A 26,053-nucleotide genomic window follows, 5' to 3' on the forward strand; every position below is an offset into this window, starting at 1 on the left:
TGGCTGAATATATGTATGTCACCATTTTGTTTTTGACGAGCAATTCTTTTTGGGTCTTCCATCTATAGCGGTGCCTTTTCCCTCACCTCCTATGGGCCCCTACCCATAGAGAGCAAAACTACAAATATCTCTACTAGTGTTCCCATCTCTCCCTCAAAATTTTTGGTCCGATATGGTTGAGACCATAGCCTCCTTGATCAATCGACTTTCAAAACTGGCTGAATATATGTATGTCACCATTTTGTTTTTGACGAGCAATTCTTTTTGGGTCTTCCATCTATAGCGGTGCCTTTTCCCTCACCTCCTATGGGCCCCTACCCATAGAGAGCAAAACTACAAATATACTCAACTTCCCCTCCTTTCCCAAGCAATGTGGGATAAGGAGTGTTCCCATGCACTCAAGGGTGGGAAGAGAAAAGACGAGCCAAGAGAGGGAGGAGAGAGATTCTTGAAAATTTGAATCTCCAACATATACTAAGGGACGATACTCAGGCTTAAGAACACCATTTGAAATTTTTATAATGGTTGGGGAGAGAATTTTGCTATGTCTGGTTTGAAAGCAAATAAGTGAACTTGAGAACTTTCGCTCAACTTTCTGTTTCTCTCTAATTATTTTCTGTTAAACCAAACACATCCTAAATAAACATCTAATCAGCACATGTTTACCCGGTAGAATGTTGCATAATTGAAAAGGGATGCTGTTTTGCCGATTATTCTCAAATCCAATGGTTAAAAATAAAACAAAAAAAAAAAAGCCAAATACCCTCTACATGGTGTTTTATGATTCACCCGAACAGTATAGAATGATCAATTGTGTGAACCATTGGCAATCTAATTAAGGCGACCACTAGATACAGAAGAAGGGGCTTCGATTTCCATCTATAAGTCAGACCTAAAATAGCACACCAGATTAAAATAAAATACCATTAAATTGTGAAGTGGTGGCTGGTAACAAGTGAAGAGAGATGGCAAACAAGAAACAAAATGTCGAAACCAAGAAAAGAAGCTCATTGAAATGATTTGATAAACTGAGAGATGTTTAATGTTATATCTCAATGAAATACACAATGCTCAAATGCATGTAAATTACCAAATATATATATGTATATATACCTGAGCAAGCTGAAAGGACTTAAAAATGGATGAATACAAATATTAATAATTGTAAGAACATAATAATATCTTTTGCCTGAGGTAGGGAAGTTAACGCATTCACCACGGCCCGCCACACTTGTTCATTTACCTGCATCAGTTGCAATACAAATTACGAAACATTTTAATACGATGGTATCTTAAAAACCTGAAATGGATTGAACGTTTTACATTATTTTTTGTTGATGCATTGCGTTCTTTTGGTATGTATATAAAAATGAAGATAGAATACAGTTTGTAATAAGGATTAACTATATTTTATGTTTATTATATGTAGAACATAAAGAATTAGAGACATCAAGGTTCAGTTTGGAAAGAGTATAAATACAAATATGTACAGTGTAAATGCATACAAAATAATACAAAATACATGATTTTGCACTCTACATATTTGTATTTGTACTCTTTCCAAATTGAGTCAAAGGTTCATTTGCAAAGTTAAAATCCTGAAATCTCTATGCCATCTTGTTTTCTATATCAGAGACTGGGTTTGAGTGGACAAATAAGGATTAGAAACCAGACAACAAATTAATAATTTTTATTACGTAGATTCCTGGTTGCCTACTTTAGCATGATCATTTTCTTGGCTCCAAAAGGATATGAATAAATAAGAACCTAGAGAAGGAAAAAGAAAAAAAGAACAATTTCATAATTCCATCACCAAGTTTGTGAAGCCTCAGAGAGGAAAAGCAAGTTTAGCTCAAAATGTATAAAAAAGGACCTTGAGAGTTACCAAGACTTAATGCCCTAATTTGGGCTATATGCTGACTTCGAATTTTGCAAAATAGGTCATGCACCTGTGTCCAAGAGGAATTTGATGGATTAAACAGATTGTTGAATTCTAGCATTTATTATATGCCACAAATTATTTACATGTACATAAATGTATATACACATGTATGGAACAATATGCAATTATGCTCCTGATTCCTGAAAATACATCCATGGAAATGATATTCACAAGCATGATAACCATATGTATGTATACAACTATGCATATGATGTAAATACTAGTTGAAACTTACTTTCTCCAGGTTTTCAGTAATACATGTACTTACCAAATACAGCGATGACACTAGATCGCCCTGCTTTGAAAATGTTCAAACAATAACTTGAAAACCGAGAGGATGTTTTTCAAAATGAATTGCTTTTGTGAGATTCAAAAACAAATTAAAACAAACTAGCTTTGAAATGAATTGTTTCTAAAAAAATATGGAATGTTCTTTGGTTGTAAATGTGTTTTTTCTCAAGTTAAAATATAAAATGTGTTCTTTAATTCTGGTTTGAAGCAAAAACAAGTTTATTTTGTTTCAAAAGCCCCTTGAATCATGGACCTGCTGACCAACCCATTTTCTTAATCATGGACATGAATGCATATCAGATCTGAAGTTGGGCCACGTATTGGGTCTAATTATGGGCTACAGATTGGAATAAATTTAGGTCTCCAATAAACCTTCTGCTCAGCTTGAATGGCTTCAGGCAGCTTATTTTTCTTGAGAGTCATGTATAGTTGTTTGTGGGTAATATATACAGTTCTTGAAATTTTTAGATTATTTGATTGCTAAGCAAATAATGATTCAAGATTGCTATCTTTTGTTTCTAAGTTACGTTTAGAAGAAAAATGATTGCAGCAGAGTAGCAATATTGGCATAGCTCAGGTAGCAAGAAAGAAATAACTCAGGAATAAAATAAAAAGGAAATTCAATGCAACTTTTTACGGAAATATTGACTACATAGACTAACAGAATTTGGAGAATTCATCCAAGGGGTTGGGACCCATTCGTCCAAGTGAAAGGAGATTCACTCATCCAACTAAGGGCTCTTTCACTCTCAAATGAAAACTCTTTTTTCTTAAAAAGAAAGACAATATCTGGATCCCCATGCGAAAAAAATAACTTTTGGAAAATTCTAGGCAAAACTAGCTATTGAAAACCTTACCAAACTAGTTGCTGGAAGCCTACTAACATACTAGGGGATTTGGGTTGGGGTTTTATCAAAATTTCAATGAGCTTGGCCCAAAGCCCGAGACCGAAGTAGTATAAATGCTAAGTAGGGCCAATCCAAATTGCATAATTCTTCATATCTTAAACATGTTCTTCATGTTACTGTCATTACTAGAAATTTATTTTTTGTATCTCGTTTTACTAAAGATAACAATGTGGCGTTTCATGTTTGAGTTCCTCCCTCACTGTTTCTTTGTAAAGGGCAAATGGGGCAGACACTTCTTCAAGGCGAGAATAGGCAAGGTCTCTATCATTTAGCGTCCCTCCGATAAATCGTTCTGCGCTTGTTGGTGTACGAGCCTCTCTGGACATTTGGCATAAGCAGTTGGGACACCCCTCTAATTTGACTATTTTTATTGTTTGTTCTTATGGTCTTCCTACTAGCAACACAGATATCTTTCTGTCAACCATGTATATTGGGCAAGAGTCACAGACAGCCCTTCTCATCTTCTTCTATTAATCTATCACACCCTTGGAATTGATTGCTTCTGATGTATGGGATCCTTCCCCAATCTCATCCACTCATGGCTATAATATTAAAATTTATTGATCATTTCTCTACATTATAAGAGTGAAATTTTATCTGTTTTTCTGAAATTTAAAACTATGGTAGAAAAACAATTGGGTACCTCTATCAAGTGCTTTTCAATCAGATAATGGTGGAGAATATTTTAAAATGTACTGCTGTTTGGAGCAACATGGTATCACCTATCAACTTTTTTTGCCCTTACACCCGAGCGCAGAACGGAATTGCTAAGAGACCTCATTGCCTTACTTGCCCAAGCCTTGGCGCCGCTCTCCAAGTGGTGAGAAGCCTTTTGTACAGTTGTCTACTTGAGGAACAGGACACTATCAACTGTAAATAAATCTCCGTTGGAACTGCTATACAAGAAGACACCGGATTTCTTATTTCTTTGGGAATTTCATTGCTTGTGCTACCCTCATGTTCGGTCATACAATACTCACAAACCAAACCTTGCTCTCTCCCTTGTGTCTTCCTTGACTACAACAATGTTCACAAGGGATGTTTGTGCCTCCACTTACCTACCAGAGAGATAGTACATATCAAACGATGTTTGTTTGACGAACCATTCTTCCCGTTCAACATATTATATATTTTTTGTTGGAAAATGGGGTCATTGTAATTTTGGAGGAGAAGCTCTGAGGTGCGTCTGAAGACATTGTCTTTAGAACGTTATTTGCCCCTATTCAGTTTCACGGAGTTTGTTGTTGGGTTACAGGCAAATCCGTTCCCAAGATACAACAGAACCTTGGGCGAGAATCTGCAATCAGTAAAGTTGAAGAATCTCCAAAGAAACCTTATGTGAGACTGTAGCAGATCGGACTAAGACAGAGAGAGAGATAAAAAGTGGATTTCAAAATTGTGTGTTTTTGAAGTCTGATTCATGCTCCTTAAATAGTTTATGAAGAGGTATGAAGAAAAGGTAGGTGCTGGTTCAGATAAGGCACCTTGAACTGTCACAATTTCAAACATTGTGACTATTCAAAAAATGGTTAACAGTTAATGATTGTTAACTTTGAATTATGCCTCTTGATCACACTCGATCGAATCGTGACTATTGATCTCATCAATGGTGATCAACGGTCAGCATCGCACCAAAACCAAAGCCGCCCTTCGCGAGCCGCGCGAAGTGCGAGCAAAGTGCGCCTCATTGCGCCGCACACGCACGTGCGCACTGCGCGGTATCAAACCCCCATACTCTACTCTACTATTTCTAAGGAGTGTAAATCAACTCCTATTAAAATACTGAAAACAAAGCTTATAATTTTCTAATGTGGGACAAGTTCAAAATTGGGTTTTGTAAGATAAAAGCTAATTTTTCAATCAAGTGTGCAGGTGCAATTTCTCATGTAATTGACCAATCAAACCCATTGGATTTAATCTCTTATGAGATTAAAATCCAACAATCCCCCACATTGATTGATTAATTACATAGTTATCTCTCAATCCAAACTACTATGACACAGTTATGCATACAAAATGTGTTTATCAATTACTCTCAAGACAGTCTGGAGACACCCATACACACAAAAATGTCCAGTCTCTGCAAGAGTTTCAAGTTTTGCTCAGCACTGTTATGACAATGTGTTTCTTTCCTGGTTTCATGAACAATCCCAAGAGCAAACTCAAACTCTCATGAAAAGTGGCACCACTTCTATGCTCAAATAGGTGAAGTTCCACTATGTGTTTCGTTATTTGACACATTTCAGAACATCATTAAGAGTTTAACTCAACCTCTCATCATAACGGATAACACTGTTTATGTTGTGATGGGAAATTTCTCAATGTCAGTGCTAACAGTCACATTGTTGTAACTTGTTACCCATTAAACCCAATACTGATGGTTTTTTAGTTCAGGTCGGATTACCATTACAGGTGACTAAGTAAAGGGTTTTAATCTCATCTCTTTGATTGCCATTTTTACCAATTCTCTGGCCAAGTACTTGGTAAGAGGATCAACCAATACTTGACCTCACATAGATTGTAGTGATAACTCCATCTTGAATCAGTTGCCTAACAATTCATGTCTCAGACTTATATATCTGGACTTACCATTGTAGGTACCACTTTAGGCTCTTGACAGAGATGCCTCGCTATCACAGTAAATGGAAATTGGAGGCATAGGACTAGGCCAAAGTTTTATATCCAATAATAAATTCCTAATCCATTCAGCCTCTTCTCCAGTAGCCGCTAAGGCTATGAATTCGGATTCCATGGCCGAGTGAGATATACAAGTTTGTCTCTTGGATGCCCAAGAGATCGCACCCCCACCAAGGACGAAAATCCATCTAGAGGTGGATTTGTTATCTTCATTACCGTTAATCCAACTTGCATCAGTGTACCCTTCTAGTATAGCTAGATAAGCACAGTAAAACAAGCCAAGTTCCAAGGTTCTCTTGAGAGACCCAAGAACACTCCCAATTGCTTTCCAGTGCTCTGTACTGGGACTACTTGTAAACCGACTAAGTTTACTTACTACAAATGCAATATCAGGTCTAATACAAAGCATAACATACATCAAGCTTCCTACTGCACTAGCATACTCAAGTTGTGCAATTGCTCTACCAGTATTTTCTACTAACTTTATACTAGAATCATATGGTGTGCTATATTCTTTAAACCCTAAATGCTTAAATTTCTCAAGTACTTTCTCAATATAATGTGATTGGCTTAATGCATAACCCCTATTATGCTTTTTAACTTTTATTCCCAAGATGATATCTAGTTCTCCTAAATCTTTCATCTTGAAGATAGAGAATAAGTAGTTTTTAGTTTCATTTATGCCAACCATATTTGTACCCACAATAAGCATATCATCAACATAAAGACATACAATTACTCCATAATTTTCAGTGAATTTTGAGTAGATGCATCTATCAGCACTATTATGTTTAAAACCAAAAGCGATAATGCAATAATCAAATTTCTCATGCCACTGTTTAGGTGCTTATTTTAATCCATATAGTGATTTAACCAGTTTACAGACTTTCTTCTCATTTTCAGGAAGAACAAATCCTTCTGGTTGTTCCATATAAACCTCTTCATTTAAATCACCATTTAAGAAAGCTGTTTTAACATCCATTTGATGAATAGATAAGTGATAAATGGATGCTAATGATATGAGTGTTATAATAGAAGTTGTTCTAGCCACTGGTGCATAAGTGTCAAAGTAATCAATCCATTCCTTTTGACTAAATCCTTTGGCTACCGATCTAGCCTTAAAAGTTTGTACAGTTCCACCAATGTTGTATTTTCTTCTAAACACCCATTTACATTTTATTGGTTTTGATCCTGGAGGCAGGTCTACTAGTACCCATGTGTTATTTGACATTATTGAATCCATTTCATCATTTATAGCTTCATTCCAAAAAGCAGCATCTCTAGAGGTCATGGCCTTACTATAGGTTTTTGGATCATTTTCAATGTTCAGGACAATGGGTATCTTATTTAAAATCTTCTCTCTATCAGCCTCAACCAAAAATACAATTGACTGAGTAGAGATAAAATCTGAACCCAAGTGTTTCTCTGTTCTTTGTTTTTGACTTCTTCCAAGTCCTATTGTAGGTGTTACAGTTTTGTAATTTCTTCTTTCAGTCTCATTATTATCAACAGGTATTGAGATCTGAGTTTCTCTTTCAGGTATTGAGATCTAGTTTCAATTATTATGTTGGACTCTAAGTCTATAAACCTATAAGCCTTGCTATGTTCTGCATATCCAACAAACATATTTCTCTTAGCTCTAAGTCCTAACTTGGTTCTTTTAGGATCTGAAACTCTATAATATACTAAGCACCCCACACTTTTAGATATGCTAAATTAGACTTTTTTTCTATCCATAATTCATATGGGCATTTGTTATTAACTCTAGAAACCATTCTGTTATGTAAATGGCAGGCTGTTAGGAGAGCTTCCCCCCACAGGTTTAAGGGTGCATTAGGTTTTAACAACATGTAGTTTATCATTTCGATAAGTATTCTATTTTTCCTTTCGGCTAGGCCATTCTATTGAGGGGTATAGGGAGCAGAACACTGATGTATTATTCCAAATTCTTCACAGAAAGAATTAAACTCATTTTTAAAGTATTCAGCACCCCTATCACTTCTAAGGATTTTAATTTTTTTTTCTAATTGATTTTTCAACTTCAGTCTTGTACAGTTTAAACATGTCAAAGGCTTCACCCTTAGTTCTCATAAGGTAGACATAGGTGTACCTAGAAAAATCATATATAAATGTTATGAAGTATCTCTTACCTCCTCTAGTTAATACACCATTGATTTCACAGATGTCAGAATGAATTAGTTCTACAAGTTGATAATTTCTATCAACACTAGGGAAATGTTTCTTAGCCATTTTAGATTTTACTCATATCTCACATTTTTCACTTGATTCATTACTATAAGCAATTATACCAAGTTTGCTCACGTTCTTTATGGATTTAAAATTCAAGTGTGCTAATCTATCATGTCATAAAGAGAAAGAATCAACAATATTAGTAGAAACTTTTCCTTCATTAATACTTAATTTGAACATACCATTACAACCATATCCCTTTCCAATAAACATCCCATTCTTGGATAGGATTAGTTTGTCGGATTCAAAGACAACTTTGAATCCCCTCTTACAGATAAGATTTACTGAGACCAAGTTCTTTCTAATGTCAGGAACATGGAGGAACATTCAGGAGAGTCAGTGTTTTTTTGGAGGTGAAGTTCAACTCTACGTTGCCTCCTCCAGCAACTTTGACACATGTTTGGTTTTCCATCTGTACCTCCTAGCCATCAGTCACTTCTTCATATGTCTTGAACAAGGACTTGTCCTTGCAAACATGGACTGTGGCGCCTGAATCAAACCACCATCCAGAAGATGATTCTGCCATGTTGACTTTAGTAATCATGGCCACTAGATTGTCTTCTACCATGTTTGCAGACTTGGTTCCGCCTTTTCGATGTCGGTAGACTCGGGCATAATGCCCATTCTTTCCACAAACATAGTAGGATCCTTTCTTATTGTTGCTATTTTTGAAGTTCCCATCCTTCTTCTTTACTTGTAATGCAGGGTTAGTCTTCTTCGATTCGTTTTCCACAAAATTGACCTTAGAGTTCAGCATACCGGCTAGGGTCTTATCCTTACTGTCTCTAATCCAAGATTCTTCTTCAATACAAAGGTGTTGCTGAATTTGTTCCAAGGTAAGTTCTTCAGCCTTGTGCAGAAGCTTCTTCCTGTAATACTTCCAAGAGGGTGGAAGTTTGACAATGATTGCTCCCACTTGGAAAGATTCAGGAAGGATGATGTCAATGGATCGAATTTTGTTGACTATCACCTGTAGTTCATGAACTTGCTCCAATATGGGTTTATGGTCATTCATGGTGAAGTCAAAGTATTCTGCAATAAGATACTTATTCGTACCTGCTTCTTGCACCTTGTATTTGATTTTCAAGGCCTTCCAGATTTCTTTTGGAGATGTAAGTTCCTTGTAGAAGTTGTAGAGCCGGTCTGATAAGGCATTCAGTATGTGTCATCGGCACAGAAGTAAGTCATCTTCTCGTTTTGCTCTTTTCTTCTTTAGTTTTTCTGAGTCTTTGTCAGTGGGTTCAGGAAGTGATTGCAGATTCAGGTCCAACAGATAATATAATTTTAGTGTGGTCAGAAAAAAGATCATCTTGTCTTGCCATCGGTTGAAATTTGCTCCATCGAATTGGTTTAGTCGAACAAGATCTCGGTTCATCATCTTAATTGAAGTCATGCTTGCTTCCGCCTCCATTACAGAATAACATTCTAAAATTGTTGGAAAATGGGGTCACTATAACTTTGGAGGAGAAGCTTTGAGGCACGTCTGAAGACACTGTCTTTAGAACGTTATTTACCCCCACTCAGTTTCACTGAGTTTGTTGTTAGGTTACAGACAAATCCGTTCCCAAGATACAACAAAGCATTGAGCGAGAATCTGCAACCAGCAAAGTTGAAAAATCTCCGAAGAAACATTTTGTGAGATTGTAACAGATCGGACTGAGAGAGAAAGAGAAAGTGGATTTCGAAATTGTGTATTTTTTAAGTTTGATTCATGCTCCTTAAATAGTTTATGAAGAGGTATGAAGAAAAGGTAGGTGCAATTTCTCATGTAATTGACCAATCAAACCCATTGGATTTAATCTCTTATGAGATTAAAATCCAACACTTTTGATCATGCACACTCAATTATTCTACTGCCACTCCAACTGGGCTCCCCACCACCCCTCCGACTACCACCTTGACCACTTTGCCTACACCATTGCCCTTCCCTATGTGTGATATTGCATTAAGCACCGAACCATCACCACTTTCCCTAGCTCCCCCATCACCCCCACCTTTCTCGGATCCACCATCGCCACCACCACCTCCCCCACCTCTCAATACCCATCTGATGCGAACTCACCTCAAAGATGGCATTGTTTGACCCTGTACCAAGCTCTTAAACTCTCAGACCCCACTTGCTCATGTAGCCTCCAAATATTCTATCCTTCTCTCTCACTCTGAACCTTCAACCCTTTAACAAGCCCTCTCTGACCCCAAATGGTAGTCGGCTATGGCAGAGGAAATTGCTGCACTTAAGTGCAATAGTGATTGGGATCTCGTTCCCTGTCATAAAGCTTCTAACATCCATGGCTGTAAATGGGTATACAGTGTTAAACGATGAATTGACGGTAACAAGGGATTTCATCAGCATTGCTAAGGGATTTCATAAAGCTTCTAAAGCTCATCTCATTGCTAAGAGATATCATTAACTACAAATGAAACTTTCAGTCTCGTAGCCAAGTCCTCTAAAGTGCAGGTTGTGCTTGGCATCACTGCCTCTCATGGGTGGTCGATAGAGCAATTTGAAGTGCAGAATGCATTCTTTCATGATGAATTATCAGAATAGGTATTCATGCAACAACCTTCTGCCTTAAACAGGCCCCACGGACCTGATATTACATGCTAAGCTCCTTTTTGCTCTCCATTGGCTTCAAAGGATCAGCCTCTGATTTTTCTCTATTCATTCATATCACCGTAACCATAGCTACATATGTTCTTATTTATGTTGATGACTCTCAAATAACCTAAAAGCTTAAGCTGTTAAGTGAGGTCATTGAATAGGTTTTATTCTCTAACATGCCCCCTCACATGAAAGCCACTTGGGCTTGAAGCGTGGGCAGCACAGGCCCACCCATACCTTGTGCTGAAACTTAATTTATTATAATGGGGGTGACAAGAATCAAACACTAGACCACTTGCTCAAAGTGACTCTGATATCATCTCAAAGAACCATTCAACCTAAAAGCTTAAGCTGTTAAGTGAGGTCTTTGAATAGGTTTTATTCTCTAACAATGATATCATCATCATCACTAGTTCCTTTATTCAGCAGTTTATTAAGGGCATGTATTGTCACTTTTCCATCAAGGATCTTGGTGATTTATCTTATTTTCTTGTTGTTGAATTTGTTCGCACTAAGGCTGGTTTCTACTTATCTCAGAGCAAGTACATTCTAAACCTATTGGCTAAAGTTGGCCTTAATGGCCACGCCCATAACCACTCCAGTTGCTAGTGGTACTCCTTTTAGTCAGCATTCTGGTGTGTCTCTCTCCGAGGCTTCCATGTATCACCAGACAATCAGAGCACTCCAATACCTCTCAATGATGCGCCCGGATATCTCTTTCTCAATTAATCAAGTTTGTACGTTTACGCACAACCCTACGAATGATCATTGAGCAGCAGTTAAGCGTATTCTTCACTATCTTAAGAGTACACTTGATCATGGCCTTTGCATTGTCCCTTCTCCTCTTGTAGTCAACTCCAAATGCCAATTGAGATGAAAATCCTAATGATAAGAAATCTCATACTGGTTTTGAATATATCTTGGATAAAACCTGATCTTGTGGTGTTCGAAGAAGAAAACAATTGTATATATCCAGGTCTAGCACTGAAGCTGAGTATCGAAGTGTGGCTGCCACAACAGCTAAAATTCTTTTGGCTCAAATCTCTTTTTCATGAACTTACTTTGTCCATGCATACGCCACCTTGGTGTGATAATGTAGGCGCTACATATCTCTCCTTGAATCCTGTTCTCCATGCTCGCTCCAAGCTATCAAAATTGACATACATTTTCTATGTGATCAAGTCACGAAACACCAGTTGAGGGTTAAACACATTAGCTCTATAGATCAAATTGCTAATGTGCTGTAAGCCTTTTAGGGCTCTGTTTTGCAGTTTTGGACACAATTTTTGTGTGACCTCTCCCACTACACAGTTTGAGGGGTGGGGGTGGGGGTGGGGGGATCAGATGAATGGATAAGCCCACACGCCTCATCTTATCTCTATATCTCTCTGACTGTTTTAACGTAGTGATAAACCCAGGAAACTTAAGAGTCCTAGCAAGTGTACAGTTCTTATCTTTGTATATCACCACTTGTATTTATTCTCACAATTTCATTCATTTAATGCAATCTGAATTCCTTTCTGTCTTCATCGAGCTAGGATCAAAAAGTTAAACGCAAAATTAAGTTTATGAACAAATAACTTAGAAATAAGAGATTCTAAAACAAGTAGAACTAAAACAGAATATATGTTAATGTAAATTTAATAATAAAAGGATGATAAATTAAGGCACACTTAGGATATCTTGGATCGATAATTCACAATGAGAGGAGAGATTGAGAATGTCACTCATAGAATCAGACTAAGATGGACAAAATGGAGGGGTGCATCTAGAGTATTATGTTATATAGGCAATAAGGCAAGTATCACTTAAAATAAATGGGAAATTTTATAAAACAGTTGTAAGACCAACTATACTATGCGAAACAAAGTATTGGACAGTTAAAAAACAATATATGAATATATCCAAAAAATGATGTGGCAAAAATGAGTATTATAACAGTGATAACTGTAATTAATATCAATGATTTTATTATAGAAAAACATCATGCTGCATACAAATACAGTCAGTAGGCCAATAATTATAACTCCGGACTCCATAAAAGAACCTTACAACATAAAATGAAAAGATACGGCAAAAAAAACCATTTTGTATTTCTCTCAAGACCATATTAGTTGAAGATGGAGTTTTTCATCTTCCAAATCCATACACATGTAGTTAACCGATAAATAGGTTACGGTTTTTTATTTATATCATGATGCAGTTATATGTAGGACTATATTTAAGACTTCCTTTCTTAATACCAGACGAATAAATCCAGAAAAACATGACAATTCTTGACCTGCTTTGAAGACATGCAAAAACAACGCAACCATGCATATATAAACAAATGCAATGCACCTGATAACCAGAATTCAAAATAAAAAATTTTGACATGGTAGTGAATGGTACTAAACATTCTTTGAGGTCTTGCTAAATAGAGCATCATGCCATCATTAACTTCTTTCCTATGAAAAATCAAAACCATAAAAAAAAAATCATTCAAGTAAATAATGATCATAAGAAGAGAAGACAAGATTTAACGTAGTTCAGCAATAGTTGCCTATGTCCACAGATGAACCCTTGCGATATTCCCTATAATCCAATTTCCAAATTGGAATTACAGCCAGCTTCCTTGCTAGTTTCTAAAGAACAAAGGCTTTTCTCTCAGGAACCCCAATTTGAACCTCTAAGACAAAGAGTCATCGCCCAATGATGATCACCGCTACTTGGAGGCATGAAAGACGTTTTGGTATTTTTAGTAAACTCAGGGTCTATTTGGTTTGCAGTTTGGAATCGGAATCAGAATTTTTTAAAATCAAAATCTGAATGATTTATTCCCATAATTTGTTTGGTTCAGACAGAAATGGGAATGAAAATTGAAATCAGCAGAACTAAGAAAGGGGTAGGGAATGGCCATTCCATCAAAAATGAAAATGGGATTCCGATTTTGCCCAATCACACAATTAGAATCAAAATAGCTCATTTCAATTCTGATTTCAAACTCCTATTCCTGTAAACCAAACAGGGCCTCAGTTTATGTATTTATATATACGATACAGCCGATTTAGGCCAATATCGTATTTTAAGGTTCCTAGAACGTTGCAGTGACAGTGCTGAATGGACAGAAAGGGGAGTCAGAATCCAAAGCATGCCCAGTAATCCAACTCAGCAAAGATAAGAAAACTTGGATTTGTGGACGCATCTATTAAAGATGCATACTATAAAAAATAGTTCATTTTACCAAAAAGAATAAAAAAACATTCATACTTTTTTGAATTCTAAAATGTTGAATTTGTTATCAAGTATAAATAATAATAATAATAATAATAATAATAAACAATGATATTGATCAATGATTTAAAGGCGTGTGAAGCATCGTCTGGAAGCATTACTCAAAGCAAGCATAAGCCTCCCACTCACAAGGAAGCGTAAGCCAGGAACACCTGATGTCACACTTGTACATGTTCAATAATGTAAATAAGCTAAATATAGGAGATTTAAAAGATGTCATGTAGATGTTAAGAATTTGTGGTGTGCTGGACTCAACGCATGCATGTCAACATGCTCACCATCCAGATAGAAGAGTCCCATGTATGGATCATGGATGGCAATTTTTACTCTACCCAGTATGTGCTCACCCTAACAGGATTTTTTTTTTCTGAAAAATAAAAGGATTATAGGGTAGTAACAGGTTTTGAGATTTTATAACTTGAAAACTTTAATGTTTGTTCATATTAATTTCCACTCTACCCAGTATGTGTTCACCCTAACAGGACTTTTTTTTTTTTGAAAAAAAAGGATTATAGGGTGGTAGTCACAGGTTTTGAGATTTTATCACTTAAAAGTGTTGATGTTTGTTCATATTAATTTGCTTGTTTATTATTTATATATAATAAGAAATTTGATGTGGTTTCTGGACTTGGCTGCCAACCCAACCTGCCACCTTTAAGTGTGAAAAGAATAGGGCTGAGAAAGGTTTTTCATTTTCATAAGCAGAAAACCCACTACCTGTTTTGAAGAAGGTATGAGTTGGGAGGTTTGAGGAGACAGGAACGATTTAAAATTTACAAAAACCCTTCTCAAACTAGCACACTCGTTATCATCCATTATTCCATATGCAACACTGGGCGTGGGCAGATATGGCCTAGTTCCAATGCTTTTTCACCTGCATCAGGGTGAATTGCTAGTACTAATAATTTATTGATAAGTATTAGCTAATACAAATCAATACTTTGTACCAACCAATAAACTAAAAGGAAAAAAAGAAAAATAAAGACATGGACAAGACTATTACCAAAAATTTTAAGTAGTAATTAGATTCATATTGGTTTCGTAAACGTATCAGTGAATATTTTAATTATTCCACCAGTTTCCATCATTGTTCAAGTGTATCCTAGTAGTTTGCTCTCTACATAAATTATTAAAATTTATATTTATTATGTATTCATATCTTAACTATAATCACTTGAGCCTTGGATTTATTTTGATTGATGCATTTCTGTGATTTATATGTTCGGAAAGAGTATCTCAATGTGTAACTTAGAAAAGTGTTTATGTCTATGATGGGTAATTTCAAATTCAATATTGATGAATATTTCGCCATGTAGAGTTGGAAGAATTTTATTTTGCTAATTTTACTAAGATATTTGGAAAATCTAAAAAACATGAAAGTTTTTGAGAAATATGAAATTAGTTAATAAATCTTTAAGAAATCATTAAAAGAAATATAATTGCATATTTAAGGTTCAAAAAATGAAAGCAAGGAACTAGATAAGTAGAAATATCAATAGGAAAAATTAAAAGACTATAATAGGTAGTTTTCTCTTTGTCTCCCTTTTGGTCTTTAGCCATCTTCTATTCTTTATATATGTCAATCATTTTCTATTATAACTTTTATCTGTATTATTAATAAATGTTTTGATTAGATTGAGAATACTCTTTTGTAGTTATATGCATTTTTCTTTTTCTTTTGAATTATAGCGACTTAGTAAGTAAATCATATCAAAGTAGTAAGCTAATTATCCAATAATAAATTTTGTATTAGTTCTTTTAGGAAAATATTTTTAAAAATCAAAATGATTTTAATGAAATATTGAAAAGTTTTTAATAATATTATAAAATTTTAAACTTTAAACATATAGTCTACCAATGAAGTCTGAAATGCTACCAATATATTAGCAAAATAGCATGGATATTTGAAAAAAAAAAGACTCCTGAATGATTTTGTATCGCCACCAAGCAAATAGAGATATTCCGGGGATATTTTGCCAAATATCATCGATATTGCAAACCACTACTGTTCACTTGGTTGATTAAACCAGTGAATTGTTCAAACTGTTCTCATGGTTTAAATACAGTAAATATATTATAGCATGGTTTTAAAAGGCACTGAGGCATTTGAGGCAAAGACAAAACACCTTTTCTTGATGCATTTTGAATGAATTAGTGTGTATGTGCTTTGTACATGACAATTTTTATTACTACTACTACTATTATTATGACATCAAGGGTTAGGGCTATAAATGGATTGGATTAATAAAAATCCAAATCCAATCGGATCTGAAGACCTTAGATTCAAAACGGACTCGGATTGGATTCAGATTTAATCCAAATCTGTTTTAATTTTTTAAAATACAAAAAATAAAAGTTACTTTTCAACTTTTTTATATATAATAAATTAATGTAAACATAAAATATTGAGTTTATTATATATATAGATAAATTTATATATAATATAATATAAAAATATGTTTTTATAATTTCAAATATAATTATATAGATTTTATATATTCAAAAAATAAATATTATAATATAATTGGATTTGGATTTTATCAGATCGGAGGTCAGATTGGGCTATAGAGTTTCAGATATCATTGACAAGCCTATCAAGGGTTTACGCATTTGTCCAAAAAGGTTGAATTGTTAACTCGCCACAAAATAGGAAAACAACTCTATTTTTGTGTTGGTTTTGAATTTATATATAATTTCTATCATTGATAAAACATAAAAGCAATTATTCTTTCACACTTATTTTTCTTTAATATGGTTACTTAATATAGAATTCAATGAAAGAATGAAAGTTAATGCCATAATATGAGAAGGCATTAAATGAGAAGAAATGTAACACTCCAAATTACATTTTTTGCCCTCACAATTATAGAGGGATCAAATTCAAAAATAGGGATATTCTAGTCAAAATAGGAACAATGAATGTTAGTGAAAGTTATACCTTAAATATAAGACTTAGTGAAAGGGATTTGATGAGGGGAAAAGTAGTTGTTCAAATTACAGTTTTGTCCTTACAATTATAGAATAACCAAATTCAAAAATTGGGGTATTTTAGTTAAACAAAAGTTTCACACTTTTAATAGTAGTATAGATATAGATAAAGAGGCTCATACTTGGTGAGGCATATGCTTTACTGCCTCATGTCTCAATTTGATGAGGTATGCGCCTCATTTAATCATCACTAAAATTCTGAAAAGAGAAAAAATAAAAATATTGATTTAATCATCTATATTGTTCAATAAAACTATATTTGGTGGATTATAATAAAAACATATTTCCACATTCTTGTATACATTTTTCTCGATAAAGTTTTACTTCAGCATTTTTAAAAATAAATTAAAAAGACAATATAATTAAAAAACTCTCGTAATATCTTTTTTTACCCAAAAATATCCATTTGCTTTTCTCTTACTAAATATAATAATTGTATGTGTCACTTTATATCCTAATGTACCATATGTGAGAATATTGTCTCCATTTATATATTCACCCATAACACATGGCAGTGGATCCACCAATGTACAAACAAAAAAAATGATAATGGAGATTTTTCTTTAAATTAAAAAAAAATAAGATAAAACTATGAAAAATAGCAGTAAAACTAAATAAAAATATTATTCTTTTAGTACCAGTATGATGTTCCATATTCATATATACAATATATAACATATATTTTGAGGATTATGCCTTAACTCTCAAACACCCAACTACCTCACTTCCACCTTTAGCCTTTTAAAACCTTGTGTATGAAAAAATTGCAGACATTTGAAAAAGAAAATCAGTGAGCATGATTTCATTGTAGCTGAGTTGGATGGTATTATTATGTGGTCCTCTTTGCATCAAAGCAAAGTTATGGGTCATTACACATGTTCCTGAACCCATGGATTTTGAAATCCTTAATAACTTCTAAAAGTAAATAGTTCTTGAGGCATTCCATAGAAGACATATCCAATGGCTCTAAAGGAAAATAGTCTATACTACCTATAAAAGAGTGAATGCCCCTTTTTTCTGCAATTTTCATTGGACGTTTTCTATTCCCTTGTCTAAGAATATAGTGGGCATAAAGAGGGTATATATGCCCTATACTCTCACTTTAGAAATTGCCCACTTATAACTGCTCAGAAACTACCCACTTGTAACTGTTCAGAAATTGCCCACGAATAACAAATAGTTTTATCTTAGAGATATTGTCACGTGCAAATGCACGTACATATTTACTAGTAGAAGAAAGAACTGCAAAAAGAGCCTCTGATGATATAGGTACAAAAGGAAAAAAAAGAAAAAAAAAACATTTGATACATAATCCCTCATTCATGAATTGGAAAATTAAGAAATAACCTCAAATCCAACATGAAATTCAGAAATTATGTAAAAGGTAACTCAGCATTTGATCACTTGGAATTATGTCAACGGTTGGTGTTTGGCATGAAACTTTGACCAAAAAATATAATCAACAAGCATGTTTGCATTCCAAGGTTAGTCACTTCATCTAACCACTGGGTTTTCAAAGGAGGATTGTGTTTCTTCTATTAACTAATGAAATTAGCCTAAGGGCTTAAAGAAGAATGTCATTGACACTCTTTGGAAAAAGTGAAATGAGAAAGAACACATCTATTGAGATTTTGAAATTATTTTATACGAGTATGTAATGTACTTACAAATATATTCATATGCCATGATTTCCAAATGTTGATGCAAGGGACACAACCAATGTTCAAAGTATTGAAAATGTAGAGTGCCAAAAAGACAATTTTAAGAGATATATCAGGATATATTGTTAATATGTATGGATACAATAAAAAAAATGGATAACACTAGAGAATGTAAATTTAATAATAATACTAATACTAATAATAATAATAAAATAATAATAATAATAATAATCACCATCATAGTGCAAATCAGGGTACATTTAGAATTGAAGACCAAGAGATAAAATCAATGTGATCTCATCCATTGGTTCAATAATCCATAATCAAAGAGAAATTTAGGAGGATGTTGCCCATAAAATTAGAATATAATGGGAAAAATGAAGAGATGCATCCAGAGTCATATGTGACAGACAAATACCATGTCAAATAAAAGGAAAATTTTATAAAATAATTATAAGGCCGACTATGTTGTATGGAGCAGAGTGTTGGATGGTTAAGAAACATGTCCAAAAACATAAGTGGTAGAAATGTAAATGTTTAGATGGATGAGTGGTAAAACTAGAAAGGAAAGGGTTAAAGATGAAGTTATACAAAAAAAAAAAAGAGGAGTGACTCCAATAGGTGATAAAATGAGAAAGTATTGAGATGGTTTGATCACGTAAATATAAGACCATCTACAAACACATGTTAGGAAAAGTGATCTACTACAAGTTAAAGGGGTTAGATGAGCTAAGAGGTAGGCAAAAAAGGATTTGGGTGAAAGTAATAAGAAATTATTTAAGCACCCATAATTTAACGATGGATATGGCATTGGACAAAATTGAATGGTGAAATTTAAAAAAAAAAAAAAAACAATTGGAACAAGGCTTGTTCTAACTATTAGTTCCAACTCCTATTCCACAAAGTTGAAACAACGCTTAGGTGATGATGATGACAATGATGGATTTGCTAGGGAAACTAAAATAAATTCCAAAAAATACATCATATTATATATATATATATATATATATATATATATATATATATATATATACATAAGAAATACATAATCCTATAGTTTATATAAAATATGGACTATTAGAACAAACTTGGGAAATGCTGAAAAATGATAGAACTAAAAATACCATTATTATCATTATCATCCAAAGCCTTATCCCAACCATGTCAGGTCGGCTACATAAATTAAAAAATGTCTATTTAATTATTATGATACTACTATAATTCTTGTTAAGATTCATAAATATAAGCAATCAAATATTTCTTTGCAAATTTTCTTGATAGACTTGATCTAAGGAATGAAAATATCTATAAGTAAAAATTCGGAGATCATACAATCATAACAACAAAGTGAAATATGATGTAGTGATGGAATTCTTGCCTTTCAACTTAGAGACCGATAAATCTCTCCACAAATTTTCTATATCTTACAATCTAACACTCCCTATCATTTGTCAACCCACAAAATACATATTTATTAACAAATAATCATGAGACCCTAGTGGTTCCAAATACACTATCCCACTGTCTTCCTCTGAAATAAATAAATAAAAAGTTTACAACATTAAGGGAAGGATGTTCTAATAATACACATGGGGTGGGTGAGTTATGGGTATGGATAAGGATCCCCTTACGTTTTGTATTCCAAATATAACATCTCATGTTCATATGTTATTTTATGTTATATTTTATATCATATAGATAAATATATTAGAATATGGCATCCATCATATATATAAATTTTATACATGCATTATATGTATATGATATAAAATATTATATTTAATAAATTTAAAAAATTTATATACCCGAAATTAGCCCATGATCACCCCTAGCCCCTAGGTATGGAAGACGCCGGGACGGGCTACCTATACTGTGTAGCCCCATGAAACCCATATATTTAATGTATTTTATCACCTGACATAAAATGCAGACATTTTTTATCTGCTTGATATTCTTTTTTTAGATATTTGTAATCTGCTTGCTATTCATATTTATCTAGATAATCCAATTAATATAAAGTTGCAAAACTTAAATTTAGTTTTTTATTTTTTTAGGTATTTAATTTGGCGGTAATTGATACCATTAATTGATTAGTAACTTGCAAATTTGAAGTGCTTTATGTAGACAAGCAGCTGGAGAATCCCCAGGTCAATATCATTTCACATTCATTTTGATGCTGTTAGCCGTTAAATCAATACAATGATATGTTTTTCAATCAACAGTAATGAAAGTGTTCAAGTACTTCTGACAATAGGGAAATAGCAGCCTTAAAGATCAGGGAAGAAACTATTGATTATTGAAACGCTAAGACCTATGAAGGTTTACCTAAAGAACAGTGCTGGACTTGACGAGGGAACATGTACTTGATTCACGGTCGATAAATGAAGATGGATTTGACACGTCCGACAATAGGCTGAACATCTGCCTCGTATAATGGCAACTGGCAGCGCAACGGACATTTATGGTATTATGTGTAGTTTTAAGTCGGACTCTAGAGTCTAGACGGGCAAATAGGGATTCAAAATTCATTAATGAACAGTGCTGGGAGAAGGTGTTAATTTCATCAAATTGCTCGACACCTGGACTGGCCATAGAAAAACTGGAAAAGATCATGCAAAAGGCTCAAAAGCAGACATCTAGACGATCCCGACCAACGATCGCATGAATCGACGAGGGAATCACCATGATAATCCAGCAGATTGCAAATCTGCAATCAAAAGAAAACGACTAACAAATAACAATTGCCAGGTTTGAATTTGATGGTCTCAAAAAAGTTTAGCCAAATGGTAGAACTGGCATAAAGCCAAAAAGCCTTCCAACTAACAATTCATGTGAAGAAAGAAACCAGAAACGATTAAACGAAACAGTCACCAAGATAGTGAACGCAGTCATAATTTTCTTGATTAAACTAAAAACATATATCATCAATGACGGAGGACGAGTAAGAAAAACAGGAGAAAAGCAAAAGAGAATGAAAAAACAGATTAGTTAGAAGAAAAAATGAGTTTGACTCTTACCAGCAACGAAGATGACGGGCCGAGTGTGATCTGCTCTTCCAGATTATTAGTTCTTCCCTTTACCCTTCAGGTCTGAATGCCTGCACCCATCGCCATAGTAGAGTTGCAAGCGAGCATCAAACCCAGCTGGGAATTGATGATTCTCCACAGACGCAGCCCCTGGAGCTGCAGTTCCAATGAAGAATGGCACATTTGATCCGTCAACAGGAGAAGAAAACCTCTGAAGGTGAGCCAACGGAGATGGTGAATTGGACTGAAGGGTCCCCCTATTCAAACCAGCAAGGCCGGAAGAGATTGTGAAATTAAGATTATAATCATTCCCAGCCGCAGCAGCGGCCGGGATTAGATGATCGGACAAAAACGAAAACTGCTGCAGCTCCGGAGGATGATCGCCTGTCACACTGAAAGGCGATTGCATTGCCATTGAATGCTGCTGAGGGTTCCCAAAGTGGGTTTGACCGGAAAACCCAGATGAATTATGTGCTCTGGACGATGCCGGCCCAAAAAGCCCTGCGCCAAAGTAATCCATGGGACTAGAAGGCACGTGTCGTGGCTTCAGGACGAAGTTGGATAAACCAAGGTTTTGCTGAGCTGATGTAGTGGGGCTGGTGCCATTGTCATTAGCAGCAGCAGCAGCAGCGAGGAGTTCCGTGAAAGAAGTGCTCTGGGAATTATGGTTCACATCCTGCTGATGAGCAGCATGAGTATCCTCTTTCTCTTTCTCCCTCTCCTTCTCCTTCGCAGCTCTCTCCCTAGCCCTCTCTCTGGCTTTAACTCGGGATTCAGACCGGGAAAGAGATAAAACGGAGCCCTTGCTGGTCTCGGAGGTGCTGCTGCAGGCAGATTTCGTCAAAGAAATATGCTGCTGCTGCTGTTGTTGCTGATAAGAAGGGTCGGTTTCTAATTCCACCTCGGCAGGGTTAAATCTGGGTTCGGACGCGTTGGGCCTCTTTTCGTCGCTTGGTTGTTTGGGTGTATCGGGAAAGGTACTGTTAAGAGAAGGAAGCTCGGCAATGGCGTCTGCAGCAGCTTTAATCAGCCACTCTACAGCTTTACTTGGCTGATCATAACCCAGGCGGTCCTGAAGGTCGTAGAACTGGATAGCAGTGGAGACCGAAAGACGAACCCTACGGTCTCTGAGCCCTTTCGCCGTTAAGACCTTGCTGTGACGATCCTTCCCGCCAGATGCTCGAGAAACCCTGAAAATCCTCGACGCAGGCCACTGGCGAAGGCGACCACTATCATTTCCACCTCCACCACTACCACACCCACCTCCTCTACCTTCTCCATCGTCGTCGTCCTCATCTTGGTACTGCTCTCCTGCTTTCTGCCCTATCTTGGTTGTATCGTTTCGACCGTTGCCAATCCTGGAAAGCTTACACGGTTGAATGTCGTCCACCTCCATACCACGTTCATGCCTTTCTCGAGAAAAAACTGGAACTAGACCCTTTTGGTTCTTCTCCTTCTTTCTTTTTTTTTCTCTTATGTCTCTTCTCTGCTTCTTATTCGGAACCCGACAACAGAGAAAGGGATAGAGAGAGAAGTGAGGGACTCTTCTTGCAAAGTCTAAGAAACTGAATTAGGGTTTTGAGTGCAGGTGGACGCTGTCCTTCTGCATTGATGACGAGTCTCAGTACTTGGTTCTGTGATAAAGAGCCGTTTTCCACGCTCGATATATCGCGCTCGAGGGCCGGAAGTGTCAGCAGCTCCCTCTAGCTTTTTGCAGTCCTTACAAAAGCAAGAGTCTAAATAGATGAGCTGTGCCTGTGCAAGGTGGGTGCTTTTCACTCTTCGCTTATTAGCAGAAGCCGCTCAGTCGCCTGCGAAGGGCATCAGATGCTTTAGATGTCGTACAGTCACTTAAGAGTTATTAGGATTTAAGAGCCGTTTGAGCATTGAGATCCCCACTGTTTAGAGTCTAAACCAAGGATCTCTAATCCTATTCTACCTTTAAAGATGGTGTACAAAAGTTTAAAAAGCGACGAGGATAAAAAGAAAAAAAAAAAAGAAAAGAAAAGATAAAAAAGAGAAAAGCTTACCTCACCTAAAATTCCTCAGATTTCAACTCCTGATCTTTTCTGCCTCAGATTTAAGCTTCTTCGCGGAAAAAAATAAGGAAAAACGGGCGGAAACGACAATCATAAGGCGGAATTACACACTCGTCCCTTTTTATTTACAATTTAGATTTTAGACCGATCTGAGACTTTTTCGTTTCGTACTAAAGCTTCCTGCCAGAAAAAAATGGCAGATGCCAGAAAACAGTAATAAGTCTGGAGGTACTGAACAGCTTCAAATTAAACAAGAAAAACAAATGATAGAAGAAAAATATCACCTTGTTTCCACTTCTACAATTCAGGCTCCGATCTGAGCTTATGCTTCAGATTTCAAGCTTGCGATGATAAAAATGGCGGAATTGAACTGCTCCAACGTAAATTTTGAGGTTGTTTCTCCTCAATCGGAATCTTAAAACTAGAATTCGAAGATCCGGCCAGAATATGGTCAGTAAAACAACGCTTTAGACCTTGTGGATCTACGGTTTTAGTTCTTACCACTGTGCTTCAAACTCAGCAGATTGTTTCCTGAGTCACAAAATAAAGAAAATAGACGATTTGTCACAGAAAACCTCAAACATATGCAGCTCTCAACATCGTCCATGAAAGTTGAATTCGATACCAAGGCATTGAAGAATCGGAGATATAAAATGACGAAGGAATCGATTAATGTGATTTATAATACTGAATCTATTAGCAAAATTTCACCTCAGATGTCAATCGAAGACCGATTAAAGCGGCTTGGAACGACGAGAAGACCTCCTCGGAAGTATCTCTTCTCGCGAAACCGGATTTCCTGTGGCGTTGTTTCCTGCTCCGGTTTTCGAGCTTCGAATTCCGAAGCCCAAAGTCCTCCTTCCTGTTCAGCTCTTCCTTCTCCCTGAAAGCGTACGGCGAGCTCTTACCTCTCTATCGCAAGCTTCGCTACAAAGCCCTGCAACTTTGCTCGGGGCATCTGTGCATACGCCATTAACGGAGCTTAAATTTTGACAGAAATTGTAGGATTTCGAGCTGAATTTCCATGGATTTTGAGGTCACAAGAATCGCCTTCGTCTTTGAAGAGAGAAAGAGTGTGTGTGTTTGCGTTTAGGGTTCCTGTCTGAAAAATCGAACAAAAAAAAGGCGGTTTTTATCCGAAATCTGGGCAGGAGCTCGAGCTTCAATGCCCTAAGCGTTCACCATCCGAGCAATCACCGGGCTTATCGGGAAAGGACAGACATAACGCCGTTTCACTTTAAATAATCTTTCTATTACATGATTGCCCTTATTTCATCACACATTAACAAATTGCCTTTTCTATGGTTGATCCTCTAAAAAATAAAGGAAGAAATAAGCTTTTTAATGCATTTTTAACATGATTTCTTGAACAAATAACTTTTACCAAAAATTTAATTTCTTACAATACCATTTTTTAATAGCTAGGTTTCAATTAGAGGACTACAAACAAAGGGGATGAATTTTTAAAAGAAAAATTATTAGAATATAACTTGAAGCTTATTCAAAAAAAAATCAATGATATATTGTGTACTTTTTTTTTTTTGAAACATGTATATTTTTAAATTAGGTTGTGCTTTAAAGCAACTCTTACCGAATGCTAAGGGCATTTTTAAGCTCAATTTTAATTTTCACAGTCCAAACCTCAAAATTAAAAAGCATATCGAAACAGATCCTTGGTTAAGGAAAAACGTTCATAAAAACAATTTTTTATGCATAAAATAACCTCAATAACAAGTTAAAGGGAGAGTAGTGGTAGTAGGGGTGCAAGTTAGGAGGTAAAATATTTTTGTTGTGGACCCAATGTAATTGCAATTTCTTACCAAGAAAGAAAGAAAGAAAATGCAATTGCAATCATTAGGCCGTGTTTGTTTGAGGTGCAAAATTGAATCGGGGTAAATTTACACCCCGGTTCGATTTTACACCATAATTTGGTGTAAAACTCCATTCGAAAATGTTTTTACACCTATAAAACTTATAGAAGTAAAATTCTTCTCACTCTAATATTTCTTTGTCTGCTTCGTCTCAACCTCCATCATGCTCATGATTTCTCTCTCATCGGTACCATTTTCAGACCTCTCTCTCACTTGGGTGGTGGCAAGGTCGGCCTTCCCAGCTGCGACATTGGCTACACCGACGGCAAAAGCTTTAGGCTTCTTTTTAGCATGCAAGGCGAACTAAGTGACGACAACCACTAAAATAAATCCCCCGGTAGCCATGGTCATTAGAGAGAAGGGTAAAGCCCACCGTGGGTGAGTCCCGCCTCCTCCTTGCTGCCCGAACAGCCTCTTAGATGCCTCCGCCCCGACAGCCTTCCCACCCTCCTGTCTCATCCCGTACGGCTCTGCCATTTTCTCCGGTGTTTCTTCATTCCACTTCTCTCTCTCTCTCTCATTTGGTATTTGGTGCTGTATTAGAGCGAACTGTGAAGAGAAGCAT

The 26,053-nt window shown here is 35.8% G+C and overlaps 1 protein-coding gene across 7 annotated transcripts; it reads right to left on the bottom strand.

Moving 5' to 3' along the window:
- Positions 1-985: 985 nt before the first annotated feature.
- On the bottom strand, positions 986-24,881 carry LOC104610792 (transcription factor TCP2). 7 transcript variants are annotated; one of them, XR_016085577.1, is made up of 7 exons: positions 24,329-24,881; positions 23,902-24,148; positions 23,609-23,797; positions 21,570-23,389; positions 20,878-21,259; positions 1,886-1,949; positions 986-1,243 (listed from the first exon to the last, which is right to left on the bottom strand). XR_016085577.1 is itself a non-coding variant. In XM_010277579.3 (5 exons), the coding sequence occupies exon 4, from the start codon at positions 22,972-22,974 to the stop codon at positions 21,616-21,618; it is 1,359 nt and encodes a 452-aa protein (XP_010275881.1). In that variant the 5' UTR covers positions 22,975-23,389; positions 23,609-23,797; positions 23,902-24,148; positions 24,329-24,881; the 3' UTR covers positions 986-1,243; positions 21,570-21,615. The 7 variants fall into 7 exon arrangements, 1 of the variants encoding a protein (XP_010275881.1); XR_016085579.1 differs by having other exon boundaries at positions 1,874-1,949; XR_002023416.2 differs by lacking the exon at positions 20,878-21,259 and having other exon boundaries at positions 23,614-23,797.
- Between the last annotated feature and the right edge of the window lie 1,172 nt (positions 24,882-26,053).

This window comes from Nelumbo nucifera, chromosome 4 (genome assembly GCF_055504915.1).
Source record: "Nelumbo nucifera cultivar China Antique chromosome 4, China Antique-T2T, whole genome shotgun sequence".
Taxonomy (NCBI): Eukaryota; Viridiplantae; Streptophyta; class Magnoliopsida; order Proteales; family Nelumbonaceae; genus Nelumbo; species Nelumbo nucifera.

Excerpts from the sequence above, each read along its gene's own strand:
- LOC104610792 (XM_010277579.3), bottom strand. The coding sequence starts at position 22,974 with ATGGAGGTGGACGACATTCAACCGTGTAAGCTTTCCAGGATTGGCAAC.